Source organism: Myiozetetes cayanensis, unplaced genomic scaffold (assembly GCF_022539395.1).
Source record: "Myiozetetes cayanensis isolate MyiCay16 unplaced genomic scaffold, myiCay2020 scf36, whole genome shotgun sequence".
NCBI classification, from domain to species: Eukaryota; Metazoa; Chordata; class Aves; order Passeriformes; family Tyrannidae; genus Myiozetetes; species Myiozetetes cayanensis.
This window is the reverse complement of record NW_026087588.1, coordinates 1529297-1553247: the sequence shown is the minus strand read 5'-3', so window position 1 is coordinate 1553247 and position 23951 is coordinate 1529297. Positions and strand designations below refer to the sequence as shown.

Here is a 23951-nt window from a genome sequence, read left to right as displayed (position 1 = left end):
GCTGTTCCTTGCCTGGAGATCCTCTCTCCTCGAGGAGCAGAGGGGCTTTATCCACCTTTTCTTTTACCACTAGTTGCCTCAATCTGCCCCAAACTCAGATTCTTCAAAGGGAGAGCGATTCCAAAGGCTATTGGTTGTGTTTTGTCCTTACAAATAATTCATCAGGGATAATCATCTTCCCTAAGGCCACAGATGTAAGGTCTGCATGTTTTAGGTGTCCTTCCCTCTTCCCTTTGGTTCTCCCTGTTCAGGGCTGCAGTTGTGAGGATGAATTGTTCTTTTTTGGGGGCAAACACAACAGAGGTGTTTGGGGTGGGAGGTTGGTGCTCTGAGGTATTTTGGGGTGACAGCAGAGCCTGCCCTTTCCAAGGCACCTGGAAGGGTGGAAGAGCCCAGAGGGGGGTTCTCTCACCGTGGCCCCATCAGCCCTACCCCTGCCCCCCAAGGACATCCCCACCCTGTCGGGAATATTTCCCCCTTGGATATTGCACTGTTTTGGCTTTGCCAAGGACTTGCAGGGAAGGAGAGGTGGCTCCACGCTGGCAACTGCCACCTTGCAATGCCTACACCCACTGCCCTCCCCAAAATCCCACCCCACCCACCCCTTCCTTCCCCACCTGTAGGGAAATGGGGCATCCACGGAGGAAGCCCCAGCTGTGCCCAATGCCAGGGATCCAAAAAAATCACAGAGAGCAGGCTCAGGTTCTGGTTAGCTGGATATATTTCTCTTTTGTTGGTGTCTCAGGTTGGTTTTCACACAACACTTTGCAGCAGAGGAAAATACGGATTCGCAGCCCTCAGCTCCCATCCCTCCTCCTGCCTGGCGCTTCCGCTGCTTCCACCCATCACTTGTATTTGTTTAAACCCTTTTTTGTTTGTTTTTTTATTTATTTTTCATGTTTGGCTTTTTCTTTTTTCCCCCTTTTTTTTTTTTTGGAACTATTGAATCATTTCTCAAGCTTTCTCTGAAGGAACGGCCACTGGCTCTCAGCTTGCAGGAGACCACGGAAGAGCTCTGGGACATGGGGTGGGGGGGTGGGTGGTTTCCTTCTTCCACCTCACAGTTGACTTGATCGAGATCATTTTTCCAACTCGTTTTTTTTTTTTTTTTTAATTACAAAAATAATAATAAAAAAAAAAGCTCCAACTCTCAGTTTTACAAGGCATACAAAAATCTCTAAAAGGGCAACACAAGCAACAAGGTGCTGAGGTACGAAAACCTGAGGTAGTTTGTGTGTGTGTGTGTGTGTGTTTGTGTTGGGGGAATCGTTGGGGATATTTTTTAATTTTAAAAATATTTTTTAAAAATTTTTCAAAAAATTATTTTTCATTTTGCTGGTTGGTTTTTCCAGCCCCTGGGCTGGCAACCCCTCTTGTAAATCCTTTTTTTTTTTTTTCCCACCCATTTTCCCCTCCTCTCCCTGCAACAAGGATATTTCCCCAAAACTCCAGCCCAAAGCGGGCAGGGCTGGTGCTGCCCATGGTTTTCCAGGGATGTCAGCGCCAGGCAGTGATGGAGAGAGGACAGACAGATAGAAAGGGGGGACAGAACAGATGCAACCCCCACTTTTGGAGTCTGTGAAGCAAAGAGGAAAGGGTGGGTGAAGGAGAGATTCCTCTTGCAGCAGGCAAGGGGAATCCTGCTGACTCCTACAGGCCCTGCTCTTCTCAAAGCCCTTCAGAAATTGCTTTTTAACACTTATTTAATAATTTTTTTCCCTAGGCAATCCTACAGCTCTGCTCTATGGCGCATTAGAGAACCAATGGACCAGCTCCTACCCTTAGACCTCTAGAAAAGCCTGCTTTTGCTAAAAACAAACAGCCACCTCCCCCTGAAAATTTAAAAAAAAAAAAAAATTAAAAAACCAAAATAAAACCTTACAAAACTTGAAAATGGGGCGTTAGTTTCATTACCGATATATTAATTCCAAACTTAATGAGTGCCGCAGCCCCCCCAAGCCAGGCCAGCCCCTCCTGGGTGAAATGGGGTGGGGGAAAATTCCAAACAAATCCCAAATAAATTCCCCCAAAATTCCAGAATCCAAATCCCCTCTCTCTGCCTGTGTTAGTCCACCTGGAGGGAGAGCGTTGGGGCAGGGGAGGGAGGCAATGGAATAAGGCGGAGGCCTGCGGGATGGAGGGAGCCCTCCCTGTGCCCCTCCCAGCTGAAGACTGGGGGGCCCGGGGAGGGGTCTTTGGTTTGTGCCCTGCCCTGCTGGGGGTCCAGGGGGCACCGGGGGGGTTACATTCTTTGGGCGGTGCTGGTGGGAGCCTCACTTGCTGTGCTGCTGCGAGGCTGTGGCTCCCTGAGCGTGTTTGTGCTCCTGCTGCTTCACCTGCTGCACGATTTCTCTGATCTTGCGCTGGGCAGTCTGGAGGGAGGCAAGAAATGGGGGTCAGGGGCACCACCAGCACTCTCCCTGAGCCATGACAGCATCACACCCTGCCAGCTTTTAACCCCACGACAAGCCCAGCTGTAATGAAAGCTGGGGTTTAGTTTGGTCTTCTTCCATCGCTCCATGGCCTCAGTTTTGGGGTATCACCCCCCAGCAGTCAGGAGCCAAGAGCGTGGTACGTGCACCCAGGTGGGATGTGGAAGCCTGTTCCCACCTGGTGTGCAAGACATAGATTTTGGCTAAATTGAGGAAAACTTTAATTTTAATACAGCCAAACCTCCTTCATAATTTCTGGCCTCATAAACAAACTGTTCACAGAACCAGAGAATATCTGAGCTGGGAGGGACCCACAAGGACCATCCAGTCCAACCCTTAGCCCTGCACAGGCCCAACCCCAAGAGTCACCCCCTGTGCCCCAGAGGATCATCCAAACCCTCCTGGAGCTCTGGCAGCCTTGGGGCTGTGCCCACTGCCCTGGGGAGCCTGTTCAGAGCCAACCACCCTCTGGGGGAAGGATCTTTCTCTGAGATCCAACCTGAGCCTGCCCTGACACAGCTCCAGCCATTCCCTGGGTGCTGTCCCTGGTCCTCCCAGAGCAGAGCTCAGTCTTGCCCCTCCTCTGGCCCTGCCCAGGAAGTTGTGACTGTAGTGAGGTCTCCCCTCAGTCTCCTCCAGCTGAACACACCAAGTGCCCTCAGTGTCCTCACACCCCTTCAAATTAAGGCTCTTCCCCATCCTCGTTGCTTCCTTTGGACATTCTCCAATGGTTTCAGATCTTTCTTACACTGTAGTGACCAAAACTGCACAGAAACCTCCCAGATGAGGGCATCAGGATGCTGAGGGAATGCTGTGCTTGGTAGCTTTCCTCAAACTGGCTGGGAATGCTAGAAAAGCCACTGCCACATGGCCAAACCTCACCTGACTGGCAAAGAAATGCCCAATGATTTTGACGACGACCTCGTCATTCTCATCCGGGGTTTGGTCCCGCGGCACAATCACTTCTGCACTCGTTAAATTCTGCAGCTCGTTCACCTGGAGAAAAGGATACGGATCCAGGTTTTACCATGGAAGAGCCAAAATCCTCTGCTGCCTGTGTCGGCCTGGGCTCCAAGCCACCACGTGGCACTGGGAATGCTGTGGGTCACATCTCGTCCCCCTCGGCCACCATGAAGAACCACCTCCAGGGACTGAGGCATTGCTGTGATCACAGAGCACCTGGGTAGGGTGATGGGAGATGGGGGAATGCCACCCCTGGGGGCAGGTGGGAGCACCCTGCACCCCACACCTACCGTCTTGCCGCCTTTGCCGATGACGCGTCCGGCGGCGAAGGAAGGCACCTTGATGTGGGCTTCGAGCTTCACCTCCTCCTTTGGGTTAAAGAAGTTTTCCTCTTTCAGCTTCCCAAATATTCGCCCCTGGGCCTGCAGAGGGGACAGAAGAAGGGAAGTAAAACCAGCAGTGCCTGCTGTGCCCTCCACCCCCACAGGCAATGATGTGCCAATGTCCACCAGCATCAAAACTGTGGTCCCAAGCCACGAGCGCCCCCAGCACTCAGAGGGTGGGAGTACAGCGGCGACCACAGGGATGCCCTCGCCATGTCCCTACCCATGTCCCCACCCAGCCCCCACCACACAGCCAGCACACCTTGAACTGGGCCTCGGGTGGCCCCGTGATGATCACCATCCGCTCACTGGCATCTGGACCTTCTGCCGGGGTGATCTGGGAGGGGGAAGGTGTGTGAGTGGGACTCCCTCCTTGGGCAACACCTCCCCTAAATGGAATGTTCCCCCATGCAGGGACATCCCCCCACCCGTGCAGGAGTGACAACCAGGTTGCTGCAGGACTGGGTTTCTACTAATCTGGGGAGCAAAACCACCCTGCAAGGGCTCCCATTCTCTGCCCTCAGTAGCAGGAAAACTGAGGCATGAAGCCCCCAGGAAAGCCCTGCAGTCTCCTGCTCACCTTGATGGAGGCACCAGCAAACCGTGCCAGCTGCTTGATGTGCTGCCCCTTCTTCCCGATGATGGCCCCCACTGCCTGCATCGGGATGAACAAGTTCACGACCTCCTGCTCCGGCAGCTGGAAGGGGCACGACAGAGCCAGAGGGTCAGGGATCAGATGGATCGGGGGTGGCTTCCCGTTGCCAGGGTTGAGGAGGAGTTGGGTCGGGCTGGGTTGGTTCAGATTGACTTGGGTTGGGTTGAGTGGCTGGCACCCAGCCCTTGTTTTTTTGCCTGCCCTGGCCACACAACTCCCCCCTCTCCCAAGGTGCCCAAGTGAAGAGCTCATGGAGGGAGGTGCTGATGGGGGGGGGCACTCACAGGGTGCTGATGTGGCAAGGCACCAGCCGGAGGGGATCCGTACAGACCTGACACGTAAGTTGAGGAGCCCTGTGGTGGGAGAGGAAACGGTCAGTGACACCAGTGATGTCCCCAAGGTGCCAGCCCCTTCCCAGCCCCATCCCAGCCATCCCTAGTACGAGTGAGAAGAGTAGTATGCCATCACCATGAGCCTGGTGGGGACTCAGGGACTACCCCTCGCCCCCTGAGACCCCTCCGAGACTGTGGGTGCACCCAAGAGTGTAAAAGCGTGAGCTATAGCCTGGATGCTGTGCTTCTGGCACAACACACAGGGGCTGGGAGGTGGTGGGAGCTCCCACTTAACCCCAATTCCTCCCCACTGTTGGTTTTTCAGCCGTGCTGATGGAGCAGTCACAACTCTGGAAAGCCTCTTGGTTGTGCTGCAACTACCACTAGTCCCCTGAGGAGAAGGTGGGGGTTGGGGAGAACTGAGCAAAACATCTGGTTTGGCTCTGATTTCCATCCCCATTGTTCCTCTCCAGTTCCAGGAGAGGGAAAAGCAAATGCTGAAGATGTTCTCCCAATATCCAGGCTGGGCACAGGGAGAAAGCAGTGGGTCTCTTCATGACCAAAAGGAAGGGGTGCATGCCAGCGCCCCAACCCAACTCAACTTCTGTGGCTCAAATCCATCAGACATTTCTCCTGGAAGCAGACACAACTCTCTCCCTCTCTGGGGGACATGAATAGGTCATCTCTCACCCACAGCCAGGGTGGCCATCACTTCTCCTCAGCCTTCCCCATTCATTGTGAAGCTCCTTTCTCATCCTCCATCCTTGCCCAGTCTCTAGACCTCCAGCTTTTTATCTTACTATAAATAAACGGGCAATTTCCAAGAGGAAATTGCTCCTCTTGGCCTCACCAGGGAGACTTAGAACAGGACATGCAAAGCTTTGGGGTGAAGGACCCCACACTAAACTCTGCACTTAGGAACCTGCCCAGACCCTCCCCATCACACCCATAAGTATTTCCCACAAGATGATGTCTCCCAACACACAGGGAGAGCATCCTCCCCTCCGCAGGCCAGCACAGACAGACAACCGATCCTCTTGGTGCCCTCCAGAGACACCACACACACACCCCTCCCCTCACCCTCCCTGGCACTCACCGTCCTCCTCCACCCGCTCTGCTGCTGCCATCACCAGGGAGAGAAAACAGCACAAGTCAATTAATGCACAACTCGGAATAAATTATTCAGACACTAACAGAGACAGCCCACAGCACCTAGGGGACCCAAGGGTGCCCTGCAGGTGCTCCTGGATGGACCTCCTCCGTCAGCACTTTGGCCATTGGGGTCTCTGGGCACTGGACCACTTCTACCCACATGTGACCTCAGGGGTTTTGAAGATCCTTCCCCAGCTCTCAGCACCCCAAGAACAAGAAAAACCCTTCCCTATGAGATGGGGTGGAGATTGGCTCCCTGCAAGCACAACCCCTGGGTGCCAGGGCAGGGATCCAAGATGATGCCTTGTTGGTGGATAAACAGGGTGGGCTGCTCGTCCCCTGCACATCCTGTGGCCACACCAAGGGACTCAGGTGGCTACCAAGACCAGACCCACAGGGCACAACCCAGCCCACACCAACCCAGTGGTGGGCTTGGGGTCAGGACTGAAGACCACCTGAAAGGTTTTTCCATGCTCTCTTCAGACACTGACCCCTGGGGCACAGCCAGACCTTAAACACACGTGAAAGTGAGCTCAGCACAACACAGGGATCTTCCAATGGAGCTGAACCAAAGAAAGGACAAGCCACCTTCATTCCCTGTCCTCTCCACTCTGCTGCTGTGACAGCATCCTCCCTAACAGTCAGAGCTCCCATTCAAGGCTCCTGCAGTTACAGTGACCACCCAAACCCAACAGCTGCAGCAGGATACTCTAGACACCACTCTGCCCCTAGGAACACACCTCCCACACCCCAAAACCTCCAACACTTACTGCAAAGGGGTGGTAGGGGGTGGCAGCTGCAGCCCCTCGGGTCCCCGGGGTGGATGAGAGCATGGACAGCCCTGTGGAGAAGATGCCCAAGGCATTGAGGTTCAGCCCTGGGATCAGGTTGGCTTGTTGCTGGGAAAACAAAAACATGGAGAGAGGTGTGAAAGGCAGAGTGGGGGTTTTGGGTTTCTCGCCCCAGTGTGGGTGTGATGGGTGAGTGCCAACCAACTCTTATCATAACATACTGACACCCTCCCCCCAGTTTTCTTCTGGCCACCTCAGTGGAGTGGGAGCCTCCCTGGGGAAAGGCTGGAGCTTACATTGACAGCCACGTCATTTTCATAGGCCTCTCTCAGCTTCTTCATGATCTCCACCTCGGCATTGGAACAGGCCTCCATGCTGCCCTTCACCGTGATGGTCCGCTCGGGGTTGTAAATGGTCAAATCCTGCAACCTGCACCGCAAGGAAACCCATGGTTACATTCTTCCTCCTGGGCAGGAAAAGCCCCAGGAAAACTCAAATCAAAGCTGAGGGTTCTCCCCTCCGAGACAGATTCCACACACACGTTCTCTCCTGGTCCAGTGCCACCATCCACCTGGTGTGAGGAACGTCCAGCTGGGATGGGAATGCACATGGAAGGACACAACTACTCTGTCTTCTGTCTCCAGCACAACCCATCCCATGCTGGATGGAAGGGAGTGGTTTGGTGTTCACCAGGACTTCATTGAACCATGGAATCCCAGAATGGTTTGGGTTAGAAGGGACCTTAAAGCCCAAGTTGCTCCAAGTCTCGTCCAACTTGGCCTTGGACACTTGCAGGGATGGGGCAGCCACAGCTTCTCTGGGCAACCTGTGCCAGGGCCTCACAATTCCTCCCAAGGAAGAATTCCTTCCCAATATTCCATTTAACCCTGCGCCCTGGCAGTGGGAAGCCATTCCCCTTGTCACAGGAACTTACGGGGAGATGGTGATCTTCGTGCCCGTATCCTGCTCAATCTTCTTGAGGTTGCGGCCCTCCTTGCCAATCAACCTCCCCACCAGACTGTTGTGTGCCAGGATTTTCAAGGGAATCTCTTCTGCTCTAAAATGGATTCAAAAATAAAATCCAAAGGTCTGTCTGGCCAGGAAACCCATTTTCAGGCACAGGCACTACGGGCGTGGTAGAAGGAGCAGAAGAACCACCACCATTTCAAACCACCACCCGTCTGTCTGGCTGAGCCAGGAGCACTCACGATTTAGTTTCATCAGCCTCCTTCTGCATGATATCCAGGATCATGCGACAGGCTTCGGAGCAGCCCTCCGGCGTGGCGTGGATGGTGATGGGCTTTTCGGCAGCGCCGGCGTTCTCCTTACGGTGGATGTCGACCCTACGGAGAAACAACAGGCAGAGAGGAGTCCCCTGAGATGGGCCTGGCAGCACACAGAGGTTTCTGAGAGCTCAGGAGCTGAGAAAAACTCATTTCAATGCTTGCTCAAGCTTCGGGGTGAAGCTGGGCCTCAGGTGCATCTGCCACCACCTGGCTCACGCAAGCCCAGGTCGTGTTTGGTTTTGGGTGGTTTGGATCAGATGTGGGCCATGTTTGCCTTTAGGACCCGAGGTCCCCAAGAGCTGAGGGGCATCACAGCATCAATCAATGCATCGAGGGGGCAGAACAAACCCTCAACAGTTCAAAACCCTGAGCCACCTGCCTATCCTCTCTGATACCAGTCCCATCAGAGCCGGAGACCGGGTCAGGGGTCTCCAGAGGTCCCTTCGGACCTCCACCTCTCTCTGCACAATACCCGAGGCTGTCCAGCGACCACGTCCTTCGGGACAGAGAGAACTTACCTGTGGGCAGCATCTGTCATGACACGGAGACAACACGTCAACAACAGCGCTGGTACTCACGCCCTCCCACGGGAGAGCAGCAGCCCCTCCCGTGTGCCCGGCGGGACTGTGCTCTACTTCTCTGGTCCTCCCTCAGCTCATGGCCGGGAGGAGGAATGCACCTCCAGCTCACTCCTCACGCTCAACCGTACCTGGCAAAGGCCCTGAGAGAGAGGGAGAGAGGAAAGCAGGGTAGGAGACTCCCGCACCTCAATCATGCATCTTGGAGAGCAGGGGGAAGCGACCTCTCCGTCTTCTCCATGCGAGGTCACACGGTCTTCCCACCGGAGGGTGACAGACACCATGCAGCCATCCTGCCACAGGCCACACCGTGCCATCCCTGTCACTGCCGCAGTCAGGGCCACATCTTCTAAGCAGGGGCAGCAGTGGCTACTCAGCCCTCGCTGAATCCCACCGGTGCTCAGCTCCGACACGGCAGAGCCCTCCGGCCATGTCTCCAAGGTCTCTGTCCTGACTGGGGTCACTCCTGGTGCTGCTGCATGTGCCAGGTCAAGGGTTGGGGGCAGAGTCATCCCCATCCGTGGGGGAATGGTGCGGGGTCCCAGTGGGTCTGCACAGGTCAACTCTTCCAGGAGTTCCCGAGCCAGTGTGTCGGAACATGGGCAGCGGATGGTGCGCCAGGTAAGGCTGGGGGAGCTGAGACGAGGGCAGAGCCAACTCCACCAGCTCCAAAGCGACCTCAGAGTGGTTCCATCCAAGCACCAAGTAGGGAGCGAAAAACAGAGTGTGATCCCCTTTGTAGGCTCTATCTCTCCAGATCTCCCACGGCTTCAGTCAGAGATGCTCAGGCAGGAAGCTGGGCCTCAGAGAACCATGCAAAGGGTGATGGGGCCACCAGTACCACTGAGCTCTCCCTGCCCTTGGTCACATCTACAGCCCATGATGACCCTGCTGTGTGCTGTGTGACACCCTCTGAGGCACTCCTGGCCATGGAGCTCCGTCAGGTTGATTTGCAGGATATGTTTCTAGCATGCACAGGGACACCCTGCCTCCCCTTCACCGGGGACAGGGCAAGAACATCACAACGAGCCACACGAGGCGATGACAGGCCAGGCTGATGCTCCCAGTTAGGGGGAACTCATGAGGAATCCAAATAAACCCCACAGACGGGAGCCAAGCAGCTCCTTGAACACACGAGCAGCTGAGGCTGGTAGCAGGGGGGACACAGCTGAGCCTCCGCCCTGCAAAAGGACCAAGCACCAGGGAAGGGCTGAATGGAGACACTGAGGTGATGAGGATCTTGGACAAATCCCAGAGAGGGTTATGAGCCAAGTTTCTGGCTGACCAAGCCATCCTACACCCAGATATGAGGAACGAGCTCCCTTTGCAGAGGGAAGACGGAACGCCAGGAAGGGGACGCCGAGTTCAAGGTATGGCCCACACCAAAGAGCTGGAGAAGGGGGACCTCTGGACTTCCCAGCACATCCCAGTGCCAATGCTGCACAGCTCCACTCCATTGGGAGGATGGGGAAGGGGACCCTCAGCACCCTCACCCTATCACCAGGGGCTGCAGGAAGGGGTGACCGGGGATGATGGGACAGGGACAGGGCAGATTTTCCCATGGTGCAGCAGGAAAAGCCTCCAAGACACATCAGAGGGGGCTGGGAATGCTTCAGGGAGTGGTGGCCGTGAGGGACAGCCCTCTCCAGGTGGACAATATGGTGTGCACACAGGATTACCCTGGTAGCAGTAGTCCACTCCTCAGTGGTCCTCCCAGTGGTCCAGGGGCTGTGCAAGGTTGTCTGGTGGGGTAGGCTCTTGGTCTGGGCTTCTTCATCTTCTGGCAGAAGATGGCTCAGCCTGGGGACAGTTAAGTCCCCTGGTGCTCAGGAGCATCTCTGGGATCACTGTGTGTGCAACCAGGGGGTGAAGTCCGATGTGACCAGAAGAATCCAGAACCCAAGGTCGCTTTGGGTAGGAGCAGGGGCTGGACGTCACTCAGGGTGGCCTGAGCAGGGACAGAGCTGTGGGATAGCACCCTAAACTGAAGAAAAAGGTCTCCTGAGACTGCCCAGGACAGGTGCTTGAGGTCTTCTTTGCCCAAGGCTGGAGTGGAAGTGCTGGCACATGGTCTCCGTCAGTAGGTCAGGAGAGGGGGAGAGCATGGAGCACAGTCTTCCTCCATGGCACCAGGTCTTCAGGGAGCTAATCCACAGGGAGGGACAACCTGGTGGCAGAAACTGCCCCAGCCAGCAGCGACGGGCCTTGTGGTCAGGAGAAACCAGCACCTTCCCACCTTCTTCACTGGGCTTAGGGCTTGGAAAGGGCAACTTCCAGTCTTGGGTGGTGAGGACACAGCCACCCTTGTTGCTCATCCCACCAGGACTCACCTGGAGAAGGGCTTGTGGTCAACAGGGACCAGCTCACAGCTACCAGGTGGCCCCACCCGAGGGCCAGCTGGGCTCCAAGAGCTCCTCTCTCCCTATCCATCTGTCCCCCTTTCCACGTAAATCTCTTCCTGCCAACCCAGTGCCGGGGTCTGGATCGTCTTCCTACCGCCAGCCGTGCTACTACCAAATAATCTGCCTCTAAAAGCTCCTCTGAGAACTAGGATGATGTGGGACAGGAGTCCTACATCCCATGGGATCAAGGGGTTGGGGATGATGAGCATGGGAAAAGGCAACTTTGGGTTAGCCACAAACACACCTGGGCAGGAACAAACCATGCAGGAAAACCATGTGGAGAATCAGCGATGAAATCAAGGAGGACAGCAACAAGAGAAACATAGAAAACTTCGGCAAGACAAATCCCCCTTTTTGTTCTTTCCCTTTTTTTTCTTTGAAAATAAAAATGTTAAAAAAAGGTTAATTGCTAAAAAAGGCTTCCGACAGTTACAAAAGCCTGTCCTTCTCATGGCAGTGCTCCCACAGTGTCCCCTTTCCCCCTACAACAGCTCTAGCCCATATGGGATGCTCATCCCATATGATTATGATCGCACTGATAAGCAAAACCCGAGGACAAAGACTACTGCACCGAGGATTCCCCTTTGGGATTTTAACCCCAAACTTGCCATTTCTCCCTAAAGCCTCATCCCCAGCTGCTCTCATGAGGCTTTAGGAACTCATTCCTGGCCTTTTCCAACATGCATCCCCCTCCTGCTGCACCAAGATCACCCTGGCCAGCAGGAATGGTTCAGGATTTGAGCTCTGTCAACATCCCCTGAAGGTTGCACCCCAAGGAATCAGCACTGGTCGGCACTCCAGAGCCCTGAGTGCAGGGTGGACCCCAAGCTGGGACCTGCAGCACCCTACAGAAGGAAACAAAACCATTGGAAGTACTTACTTGGACTGGGTTTGCTTAGTAAGGTTCTTTATGGTCAAGCCCTCCTTTCCTATGATCGCACCAACAAACTGCGTGGGTACCAGCATCCGCAGTGGGAAATCGAGCTGTTTGGGCTGTGAGGAGCCCCCCGGGGAGGAGCCCCGCTCCCTGGAAGAGTGGCCCCCGCGGCGGGATCGCTGTGGGGGCGGAGGGGAGCTCACCTCTTCATCCGGGATGTAGGAAATCTTGAAGGAATAGTTCTCAAACTGGTGGTCGCTCAGCTTCTCTATGGCTCTGCAAGGCAGGGAGACACGGAGGTCAGTGAGGGGCTCCCCAGGGAGGGGCCCCCCACCAGCACCCCCAGAGCCTTGTAGTCCATGGTCCCTCCCCAGTCTGCATCTTCCGCCTCCTCAGTCTGGAGATGGTGGCCACGGGAAGCCAGAGTCCCTCACTTTTCCCATGAGGAACAAGTCTCACAGCGTGGTGGGACATCATCCCCTCCCATGTGGGTGATGCTGGAGCTGGCACAGAGCTTGTCCTCCCAGCAGAGGTGGGATGGCAGCCTGGGGACCTGTCCCTTCACCTGGGAAACTACTCCTGGGCAAAGTACTTCCCAGAAATAGTCCCACAGGCTTTCTGGACATGGATAAGGTGATAGAGCAGCTCTGAGCAACCAGTGCAGCTCCAGGGAGAGGGATGTAGCACATGGTGCCCCTTTTTTGGAAATCCCAACTCCCTTCTCAGCAGGACAAGGCTGGGGGGCAGCACCTGGACTCTCCATCCCTCAGCCCCTCCTCAGTGGTGCTCAGCCATGCCCAGTGTCTGTCATGACCCCACAAAGTGGACCCCACCACACTCCTTCCCTCCTCCTACCACATCCCACTTTGGCTATGGATGGACCACAACAAGCAGCTCCTTGCCAGGCCTGAAATCCACATCCACTGAGGACTTCTGCAGCTTCACCATCCAAAAAAAGCCTCTTATCTTGAAGTACCGAGCACTGTTGTCTTGGGGAAACTCTTCTGTCTTCCTTTCTTGCCACACATCCCAAGACCATGGTGGGATTTTTGAGGCTGTCCAGTGTGGGGTTAGGAGTTTGACTAGATGATCCTTGTGGGTCCCTCCCAACACAGGAGATTCTATGATTCTAAGACACACTCATCTGTGGCCCATGGAACCTCCAGCTGAGGCTGGAGGCACAAGGATGACTCTCTTCTGCTCTCCTGGACCAGAACATCACTCTTCCCATCTCTGTCCTCACTTATCCAACACTGTGATGGGTCAGTACAGATGGGAAACTGATGGAATATCCATCAACAAATGGCCTCACAAAGGCTCTTCATTGCCTGGGATCTGCCTAGCTCTTGGTCCTACCAAAAATACCCTGGCCACTAATTAAGGAATATTTCACTATTTACTCGTAGCTTACACAGAGCTGGTCTCTACAAGCCTGGACCAAATCGTTTTGCTTGAAATAGTCCTTCCACTTCAGAAATAACTCCTGATTTGTGTTTTTTTTCTCTCTGCTGGCCATGATAAACCTTTCATCATGTCTCCACACGGCCTGCTCGGGTCCTGACAGCCTCCTGAAGCTGTTCCTGGTGGGGGACATTTCTCTGCAACTCCTCGGTGCAACAGGCAGCTGATTCACCCTCAGCTGCTCCCCTGCTCCTGCAGACACCAGCCATGGGCCTCCTGGCTCCCTCTCACCTCCTCCACCCACCCATCCATCCATCCATCCATCCATCCATCCCTCTCTTGCCCACAGCAAAAGAACTTTCAGAAGCCAACCAGCTGGTTCCTCTTGACAGCAGGTGACGGTCTCTGTGTATTTTGGTCTCCAACTTGGCTTTTCTCACTCTCCTATCACCACCACATTTCTTCACCATCTCTGCCATCTCCTTCACCACCTTCAGCAGCTCTAACTGGGTGGTCACATGGGTGATTAATCTGTTGCATTCCCAGTTTTGGTCTGGATTTCCAACCTGGGAAGACGAACTGCTTATCTGACCTGACTCTCATCTTTCCACTTTGTTGTCTGAAGACAAGGCCACTGAGACATGGCAGAGAACCCTGCAGGAAGGACAGTGTCCAAAGGGAATTGTACATCTAGGAGACAAGGGGAGAAGGCCCCTTGAAGGGACAACCACAGGGCTGATGGTCACAGGAAAACCTATCTCCCATGCCAGGGGAGAAGGCAGGACACAGCCCAGCAGTGGGACAACTTAGAAGACAAGATACCTGGGATTCCTCAGGAAAAGCCTAGGTGGTGTGAAACTATGGACAAAGCCAAAAAAAGCACTCACACTTTTGCCTCTTCCTTCGTCGTGTAGGTCACGTTGACAACAGCTGTTTCTGTGTCTGTGTTCACTGGGGGAGCAAGAGAAGGACAGTTAGAGCAGGGAGGGGAGAGAGGTCACCGCTGCTCCTGGCCCCCCAGCACACTGCAGAGGGGGGATGCAGCTGGGGATAGTGGGCTGCGGATGCTTATCTCCCCCCAGCACAAGGACTGGGCTGGAACCCTTCTGAAGACCAGAAGGTGCCAAAGATGGATCCAAGTAGGACACCTGGCTGGACATCTCTAGTTCATCAGTGGACCCCAAATGACACTCAGCTCATTTTTACAGGCCAGGGACCAGGAGAATCCCTGAGGATGGAGGAGGGGTGGTCCATCGGGATGGGCGGCCCCACCTCTGCCAGCAGGCCTTGTGCCCAAAGGGAGAACCAGTTCAGGCCAGCACTACTGGGATAATTAGGTTTCACCCCAGTGGGTTTCCTTTTCCTGTGGTGTAGGCAGAGCCAGGGAGCAGCGCTGGGAATTTTGCAGAGGTGAGGATCATGCTGGACCGTCTTACCTTGCTCTACATTCTCCACTGTCCCGCACTGAGCTAACAGGCCATCCAGCACCTGGGGAGAGCAGCAAACTGGGCAGGTAAGGTCCCAGACAGGCAGGGAAAGAGCCCACTCCCCCACAAACACCCTCCAACATCACCCAACTGCTTAAATGCCTTCATCCACCTGCATCCCACCATTCCAAAGATGTCTCGCCACTCCAAGCTGCCCCACAACTCCGTGACCCACAAGCAGGCAGGAACTGGGGCCCAGTTTATGCTCCCTCTTGGGATTACTGGGAAGGTAAAGGGTGGCCCATGTGCAGACCATGTGCTCCAATGGCACAGCTCGTGCCGATAGAAGGGGAGATGAACGGGATGTTTTTAGGATCAGCCACTTCTTACCTCCCACTGTAGGTGGGGGGGGATATTTCGGATCTGGATCTTCCTGCTCCTGCAAAGACAAAGCCCTGGGTTAGGGTCTGCAGGTGCCCCACAGCAGAGGGAAAAGCCTCTCTGGGAATCACATGGCAGCTGGGCAGAGCTTTCTGAACTATCCTGCTTCCCCAGGGCGGCTCATCCCCAAGGAAAGAGCTTATCCTAGCTTTGCACCAGTCACCCTGCCAGGGCTGGAGTTGTCTCCAGAACGCTCCCTCCTCATGTTGGCTGTCAGGTTTCCAAGGAAACCTCCTGAAAAGAGCCTCTGCAGAGTCATGGCCACACAGGGAGGCTGGGATGCATGGACACTCCTGACCACACTGCCCTGGGCTGGGGGCTGGGTGGGGACAGGACCCCCAGCTCCACTACAGCCAACCCTGCTATCCCTTGAGGGGGCTCTCCAAAGGTGCATCCTGCTGATGTCTACCACTTCCCAGCAACGTGGGGCTGTTTCCTTGGGGAAACCTAAATAAATACCCCTGGAGATGGCCAACACATCCAGCCTTCCAACCTGAGACATGACTGTGCTCCCAATATGGCTGTGGTTGCACTCCAAACCTGGCTGTGGCTGCATTCCCAACCTGGCTGTGATTGCATTCCCAGCCTAATAATTGTGCTCCCAACCTGGCCATGGTTACACTCCCAAGCTTGCCACAGAGCAGGTTTGGGGAAGGGATGCACAGGAACCACTGCCAAGGCTTTCCATGGGATAACAGCCACCAAACACCTCCCCAGCCTGGCTATGCTTGGGTAGTGGGGAGTTTTGAGACAGTCCAATCCATGGAGGATCCAGTCAAGCCATGACATCCATGGGCCACCCAGATCAGCATTCCCAATCCTGCTTGCAGTCAGTCAGCTCTGACCAAAGCACTGTCCTATGTTCTCAGCTTTCCCAATACCCGGGATGAGCTTCCTGACCCAGCCACACACAAACAGCCAGGTTTTGGGATCTGATCAGCAGCTGGAAGCTGATTTTATGAAGTCTTCCCCTTCCTTGGGATGAGCTCAAGGAAGATGCTTGAAAGAACAGGCACCACCAGCTTCAACACTACAGGGGGAACAGGGAAGCAGCTCCAGCTGATGGCCACCAACACCCAGGGGCTTTGGGCCGAATCCTGCAGGACCAGGAGGCAGTAGGAGATGGAAGAAGACATCAACACCCTGATTCCACTAGCAATCTTCAATAGCTGGAAAATGAGGCCTTCCAGCTGTGGTCCCTGTTCTCACAGCTCACAGTACAGGCGCATCTCAAGCCCCTGCAAACCATTCTGCTTTTTTGGATAGTTTGGGGCCAGATTCAATGAGGGAAAGGTAGAAAAAGGAAGTTTTCTTGAGATGTGGGCTGTGAGAGCAGGACAAAACCCACAGCTGGTCCCACAAGGACCAGGGCCAAGCAAAGAGGGAGGAGAAGGCTCGTATCTCCTGGGGATGCTCCAACATCGGGACAGCAAAGCCGGCACTGGCAGCCAGCCAAGGAGGTGCGCTCAGGAAAAAGGGTTTGACAGGCTCCTGTCCCCAGCTGCCACCAGGGATTTCACAGCTGGGAATGCAGATGTGAGATCCCTGAGAGGGAAGGAGCAGGATTCACCTCATCCCATGCCCAACCATCTCCACCCCACACCAGGAAGGAGGAGGAAGGAGGGTCCCAGGAAGGGAGACCATGGCAATGATGGGTTCACCAAGAGCCTGAACCCTTCTTCCTGTCCTTGTCACCTGCCCATGGCTGACACTGCTCCCCTGCCCATGGCTGACACTGCTCCCAAACACTACAAACATTATGGGGACCATTCCAGAAAACTGAACAAGTTTCATTTTTAAACCCCACCAGCATTTCCCAGAGGGGTTATTTTAGGATGCCCAGGTCCAGGCCAGATGTTCAGCTCCAGGAGGACTGCTCCTGCCTGCTCCAAGGGATGCATCCCACTCCCAAAATGCCTGGTGACATCCTGTGAAGTCGCTGTGCCTGAGCAAATCCCAGTGAGCCTCAAACCACTGGAGAGAGCTGGACACGCTGTCCAGTTACTCCCACCACCTTCCAGGCGCCAAACAACGGGTAGCACCTTCACTGGTTTTATCCCAAGGTGCCACACTCAGCTGCAAGCCAAAGCATCACCACAACCAGCCCCCTCTTACAGCTTGGGAACCATGAGGATGCCACAGGCTGGACCAGGGAAGAGTCTCTCTCCCTTTGGGGTTCATCTGGCTCAGCTCACCGATCACCAGGGCACTGGCAGCACATGTGGGATCAAGGAGGGAGCGAGACTGTAGGGTGGGTTCAGGAATTAATCCAGCTGGGTGTCATTTCATGCATCCATCAGAGCAAAATCATGGGACTGACATCACAATCCTGAAGGGAAAGGGGATGGGAAACCCAGGAAAACCTGCCAGCATCACCCCGTGCCATGTGCTCGGGGTCTGCACTTGCTGAAATCAAGCAATAAATCAGAAAATGCTTTAAAACATATGGTTTGTTCCCCAGAATCAGGTGGATTGAGGTTTTTTTTCCACTCAAGCTTTAGTATCTTAACTGTATTAAAGCCACAAAGGGGTTTTATCACCTTCCACCTCAGATCGGTACTGGGGGCAGACAAAACAACAGTCAGGAACTTCCTGCTTTCCTGAAAAATCAGTTTTCAAAAGAACTGGGGGGAAAAAATAGAGGGAAAACATGCTGGAAATCAAACAGGTGCCCTGCCTGCTTTATGAAATATTTGTCCCAGGGAAGAAAACATCTACAAAAAAGATTCCCATCATTAGGCATTAACCAAACTCCATCCCAACTGAATTTTCCAGACCCAGCCACACTGACTGAGGAGGAAAGGAAGTGGCTGTTAGGTTTGTGTCTGTTCATGCTATATATATATAATTTTTGGGCCTAACAGGGTCATCCTGGACAAGTTTGCTGTCTCCCAACCCCATCCAGCAGTGGATCTTCCCAAGTTGCTCCATCAGTGCCAGGCTGGATGAGCATTAAAGGGCTGCCCCAGTTTCAACCAGTTGCCAAGAGCATCGAGGCTGCTCCAGTTCCCTCCCAGCCCAGGCTTTGCCCTGACGCTCTTAAGGAATTAAAATCCGTTGTTGTTAAAGCCCAGCAACCTGACGATGGCCGGGAGCACAGGATGGATCCAGCCCCAGGAGCCGGGATGTATCAACAATAGGGATGGACGGAATAAGGGCCCATCTGTCACAACCCGGTCAAATTAAGGGGGTTAGAAAACAAAAGAGGGAGGGGGAAGAGGAGGGAGGGAAATGAGAAGGTAAAGAAAAAGGAAGGGGGAAACAAAGGAGGGGAAACCAGAAAAAAGGAGGGGAAACTGAAAGAAGGGGGAAAGAGAGAAAGGGGGAAAGAAAGAAGGGGGGAAAAGAAGGAAGGGGGGGGGGGAAGAGAAACAAGGGAGAAATGAAAGATGGGGGGAAAGAAGGTGGGGGAAAAAGAAAGGGAGAAGAAAGGGGGGAAAGAAGGGAGGGAAGAGAAAAGGCAGAAAAGAAGGGGGGGGAAGGTGTAAAAAAACATGGATGAAAGCAGGAGGAAAGAGGGGGGAAGGGGAGGAAAGAAAGGGGGGGAAAGAAAGGGGAGGGAAAGAAAGGGGAGGAAAAGAAAGGGGAGGAAAAGAAAGAGGAGGAAAAGAAAGGGGAGGAAAAGAAAGGGGAGGAAAAGAAGAAAGGGGAGGAAAAGAAAGGGGAGGAAAAGAAAGGGGAGGAAAAGAAAAGGAGGGAAAAGGGGGGAAAAGAAAAGGGGGGAAAAGAAAAGGGGGGAAAATAAAGGGTGGGGAAAGAAAGGGGAGAGAAATAAAGAAGAAATAAGGAGAGGAAAAAAGTGGGGGAAAGGAAGGGGAAAAGGAAGGAGGGAAAAGAAGAGGGGGAAAAGGAGGCAAAAAAAGAGAGAAAAGAGGGAGGAAAAGAAGGGTGGAGGAAATGAGCAGAAAACGAAGATGGGGGGAAAGAAGGGGCAAAAAATTAATGTATTCTTTTTCTTTCAGCTTTGGTCTCTCCCTGTGCCTCCAGATCCAGGTCAGCTTTCCCTGGTACCAAGAAAAATCCTGAGATCCTATGGCACGGACAGCATGGCCTCTGTCCCCTCCCTGCACCCCTGCTCCCATCCCTGCATTCCCACTCCCATCCTCGTATTCCCAGTGGGAAGCAGAGACCCAAGAGAAAAGAAATCCAAACCCACTCTAGTGGCAGCAGCTCCCAGTTCAACCCCACCAGAAAACAGATCAAACAAAATAAAACGGCGTCACCCCGAGCCAGAGCCAACACTGGGGTCTGGGAAAGGACCAGCTCCAAGGGGATTCTCTTGGCCAGCTCCTTAGGGAACAGCTTCCCAGACCAATGGGAAACTGGGTACACATCCAGCAGGCAGCAGGAGGGGGTTTCCCATCCCTGACCTGAGCAGCATCACCCTGGCAACATCATGTCTCTCTCTCTCTCTCCCTAAATACATATATATATAAAGTGTATTTTTTTAAATATGTCTTATAAAAAATGCTGTATATTCTATAGCAATGTTTCGTGTGGTTTATATAATTTCATATATTTATATAAGTATTTTATATAAATATAGAATCATAGAATAGTTTGGGTTGGAAGGGATTGTTAAAGCTCATCTAGTCCACATCTCTCATATAAAAATACATATTAGGAGTATACTTTTATACATATAAAATAGATATTAGAAGTATGGTTTTATACCTATAAAATATACATAAAAAGTGCCTTTTATATAGCGTCTTTATACAAATAGTATCTTTTATTTGTACCTACATAAAAGACACTAAATATTTTAAATGCACAATCACAAATTATTAACTTACATCACTATAAAAGACACTAAAAGTTATAAAATATATCCATTTTAGGATATAGGATTAGGTCTGAGAGCAGCCTCATTTTGAGCACCCCAAATTCAATTTTCTCCTCCCCACGTGCATTCCCAGACACACATGAAGAGGTTCCAGGGGCTTTTCTTGGCAAAGCAACTCGTGTGCACGGAATTCCTCTCCCCTAATTAAACATCTCATTAAAGCAATTAATAATAAGACAGGAAAAGATGGGGAGACCAAAAAGGTTTGGATGTGTATCCCAATCTTTAAAACTGCCAGCATTTTGGGTTGAAAAGCAAAGGGCTGGGGGAAAATAAGTGAATAATCAATAAAGCAAAAACACACTGAAATGAGAATCAAATTGCTGCTCAAGAGAGAATTATTTAAGGGTAATTCCTTTGGAAATAGGAGAAAATGCCAAATCACCCCCAGCAAAGCCCCTCAGAAGGCACCAGCATTGTTCCCCCTTCAGCAACTTTTAACTGGGGCAAATTCACACAAGTTTTACACGTATTTACACTGTAATATTTAATATTACAGTGATTTCCAGGCTCTCCCTCCCTCTGCTCACGTCCTTCTTGTGCTTTCCTTTCTCATTTCTGAAAATTACAGCAGAAGCAGAAATTAAAAGGCACCTTTGCAACCAGAACCCCCAAAATGTCCCTGGTCTGGGGATAATAAATGGAGTTTTGCTACTTATTAAATTCCCCATTTTTATCCAATCCTTGCCTAAAACTCAGTGCTGAGGTGGCTGAGTTTTACTTCCCATTCCCCACAGAAAGCCTATTTTTAAAAAATACTCTTTCTTTATATTTTTATATATTCTCTCTTTTTTATCCTTCTTTCCCATTAATAGGCATTTTAAAGATTTTAGGGATATAAAACCAATCTTTAAGAGGGAAGATGCTGGTTCTTCCCTCAACACCACGCTCTGCATACAAAATACTCTTGGAGTGGGATTGCTTCAAGCAAATAAAACTATTCCCTCCTGCTGCTGAGTACCAAAATCAATTTTTAAAATAATCTAAAAATATTAAAATGTTGATTATAAAAATGAAAAATTATTTTTCTTTAATTTTCCAAGCCACAATCCAACATAAACAAGGGGAAAAAAAACAACTGTGAAACTGTTGAGTCCTTCCTAGAGGAGCCCAAATTACTGGGATGACAGCAGAAGGGCTGGTTATAAACTCGTGGGAAGGGAACTGATGGATTGGGAGGGATCCAGGATCCTTCCCACCACTGTCACATTTAATTCCTGCCTTCGGAGAAACAGAACAACCCCCCTGCCAGCACCTCCCCTCGAGGAATTCCCTTCCCTGCTTCCTGTGGGGGGATGTCCCAGGTTTTTCCAGCCTGTTCCTTATCCAAGTGTATTTACACACGTATCAATATACTGATAAAACAGATCTATATTTGATTTCATGGGGAAAATCAAGCATTCCAGGTGAAGATGGGCATGGAGGGAAGCACCTCCTCACATCCCTGTGATGCAGGAACACCGAGGGATCGGAGCCAAGGGGGACTCAGGTTCCCTGACCAAATAAACCCCAAATTCATTTAAATAACCAAGGGGGGATTTTTACCATTTAACTCCCTAAAATCCCAGAATCTTTCGAAGACTTGACCACGACTATAAAAAATGGATTTTAACTGGGGGGAGAGGGGAATAAACACAACCACGTGAGGCCCCGTTCCCTGCCAAAAATCACTTTATAAAAATAAAATCTATAACCTACCCAGTCAAGGTATGACCCCTGAACTGGGTATATTAACATAAAGAATAGATTTTTTGGGGGGCTGGAAATAAAAAGGTATCGGCTTAAATTAGATCCTGATAGTAGGAAGAAACTTGGGAATAGAAAACTTGGAGCCATCTGAAAACAGAGCTATGTAAAATAAATCTGTATTTATTTCTGGGTTGGTTAAGCTGGTTTTGGTTTGGTTTCCTTTTATTTTGTTTTTTAATTTGAAAACTTGGAAGGAAAAGCAGGAGCCCCCCGAGCCCCAGTGGAGGATTTAAAGATGAATTCCTTGTTTACATCCCCTGCGTACATGTGAAAGGTCAAGACCCGGCTTCGTACTATGGCCCCAAACTCCCAGTTCCTGGCTTCATCCCTCTTCCAAAGTCACCAGCAGCCCAACCTGAGGCTGCAGCAGAGGTTTTAGCTCAGGAATATCACACCTGGGAATTTCCTGGGGGCTCGTTGGGGTGGTGTTTGGAAGGTGGAGAGCGTGTGATCCCTGCCGAAGATGAAATCCCACTCCGGCACATGTGATGCCGGGCACGAGCCGTCCCCCCCAAGCCTCAATTACACAACAGCATTTCCAACTCCCCCGTCATTACCAAATTAATACCCCACCAGGAATCCCGGGCCAGATTCAGACCCCATCTCCCATCCCAGGCCAAACCCGCGCCGAGCGGCGGCAAATTATCCGCCCGGACCAGCCCCTGGGGTGTTTTTTCCTTCCTTTTATCCCTACACATGACGAGGGGGAGGGAGGGGAGGCGGAATAAACCTCGGGATGAGGCTACGCAGCACAGTCCCGGGGTTTATTTTCCCTAGGAAACACACATGTGCCCATCGCCCCGGCCTCGGGCACCTGATGGAAATAAGAGGGCGCGCTCCGACACGATGGATTAAATACGGGAATGCTTTGGGCTCGGGGGTTCTCCGGCTGGATAACGGGGGGATGAGGTGTTTGCAAAGGGAAATTTGATTAATTACCTACTAAAAATAATATCCCTGAGGGCGCGGGTGGCTCCGCTGTTGGGAAAACCTCTATCCGCGCCGCGAAAAGTGCGGGGAAAAGGGGCGCTTTTTTGGTGTTTTGCTGCTAAATAAGAGATTGTTTTCCACGGGAGCGGTGGGGAGCGTAGGGTAGGGGACATCCACGGGGATTCCCAGCCGTGGGAACGCGGCCGTGGGCCAGGAGTTCCTTCTCCCCCTCCCCGCGCTGCGCTCCGGAGCGAAAGTAAAACCGACGGGGCTCCCCCACCCCCATCCCCCGCATCCCTGTTCCCGGAGCTCCCGGCGCGCCCCCCGTCCCGGTGGGACGGAGGACGGGATGGAGGAGTCTGGGGGGTGACGACGCGGGCTTACCTGAGCTTTTTGGGCACCGAATAATCCACTTCCATCACTTTGCCGTGCAGCTCCACTTTCCCTGCAGAGACAGCGGGGCGCTCAGCATCCCCCCGGGATGGGCAGGGCGGCATCCCCCCCGCCAAATCCCAGCCCTCCCCATCCCACCCCACATCTCGGGCCCCCGCCCCCAGGCTCTCCTCGTGCCCCTCGGCCCCCGCCCCAGGCCCCCGCTCAGCGCCCCGGGGAGTTGGGCTTGGGCACCTCGTACACGGGTCCCCGGGGACTGCGGGAGCCGGGGGGCGGCGGAGCTGGGGCCGCCGCGCCCGAGGGGCTCCTAATAAAATCGAACAAAAAAATCAGCGAAAAATAGAGGCGAGGCTGGGAAGAGCCGGGGCGGGAGGAGGGAGGGAAGGAGGGAAAGGAGGGAGGGAAAGGGGGACCAGGGATGCTCGGGGAGGGGGCAGCAGGGTGGGGGATGCGGGGAGGACCCGGGGGACGCGAGGGGCGCGGGGGGGGGCACTCACCCGAGAGGGTCTCGATGGCCCGGATGGCCCAGTTTTGGTCCGGGTAGTCCACGAAGGCGTAGCCGGACTTGAGGAGGACCTGGCCGGGCAGGGGCAGCTGCCGCTCCCCGAAGAGCTGCCGGAGGTCCTGGGCGGTGGCGGCGGGGCTCAGGTTGCCGATGTACAGCTGGTTCATCCTCCGGCGCCTCATCGGGAGCCCCCCGGGCTCCTCCCCGGGAGCCCCCCCGGCTCCTCCCCTGCCGGGAGCGGGACAGACGCGGGCACGGGAGGGTCCCGCTCTGCGCCACCGGCCCCAGCCCGGCGGAGCCTCCGACAGCGGCGGGCGGAGCCCGGCCCAGCCCAGCCCCGGGGCCGCCCCGCGGGGGGGCAGGTGGAGTCGCTAGACCCCGCCGGGGACAGGGGCCGGGGGGCGCCCG

At 53.4% G+C, this 23951-nt stretch overlaps 1 protein-coding gene across 2 annotated transcripts; it reads right to left on the bottom strand.

Moving 5' to 3' along the window:
• Positions 1-703: 703 nt before the first annotated feature.
• Positions 704-23951, bottom strand: IGF2BP2 (insulin like growth factor 2 mRNA binding protein 2). Of its 2 annotated transcripts, none has more exons than XM_050328104.1 (17): positions 23536-23951; positions 23030-23090; positions 15070-15118; positions 14689-14740; positions 14140-14203; positions 11855-12127; positions 7917-8051; positions 7643-7765; positions 7005-7137; positions 6688-6816; positions 5862-5882; positions 4718-4786; positions 4359-4475; positions 4041-4115; positions 3686-3817; positions 3315-3428; positions 704-2372 (listed from the first exon to the last, which is right to left on the bottom strand). In XM_050328104.1, the coding sequence occupies exons 1-17, from the start codon at positions 23723-23725 to the stop codon at positions 2274-2276; spliced, it is 1836 nt and encodes a 611-aa protein (XP_050184061.1). In that variant the 5' UTR covers positions 23726-23951; the 3' UTR covers positions 704-2273. The 2 variants fall into 2 exon arrangements, with proteins under 2 accessions (XP_050184061.1, XP_050184060.1); XM_050328103.1 differs by having other exon boundaries at positions 5862-5885; positions 23536-23950.

What these genes read in the sequence shown, in the direction of transcription:
- IGF2BP2 (XM_050328103.1), bottom strand. Translation starts at nt 23,725, where the DNA reads ATGAGGCGCCGGAGGATGAACCAGCTGTACATCGGCAACCTGAGCCCC. An exon ending in CCTTGCCACATCAGCACCCT is followed by an intron (nt 4,476 to 4,717) that starts GTGAGTGCCCCC and finishes TGCCCCTTCCAG; the next exon opens with CTGCCGGAGCAGGAGGTCGT. An exon ending in TCGGCAAAGGCGGCAAGACG is followed by an intron (nt 3,429 to 3,685) that starts GTAGGTGTGGGG and finishes CCTTTTCTCCAG; the next exon opens with GTGAACGAGCTGCAGAATTT.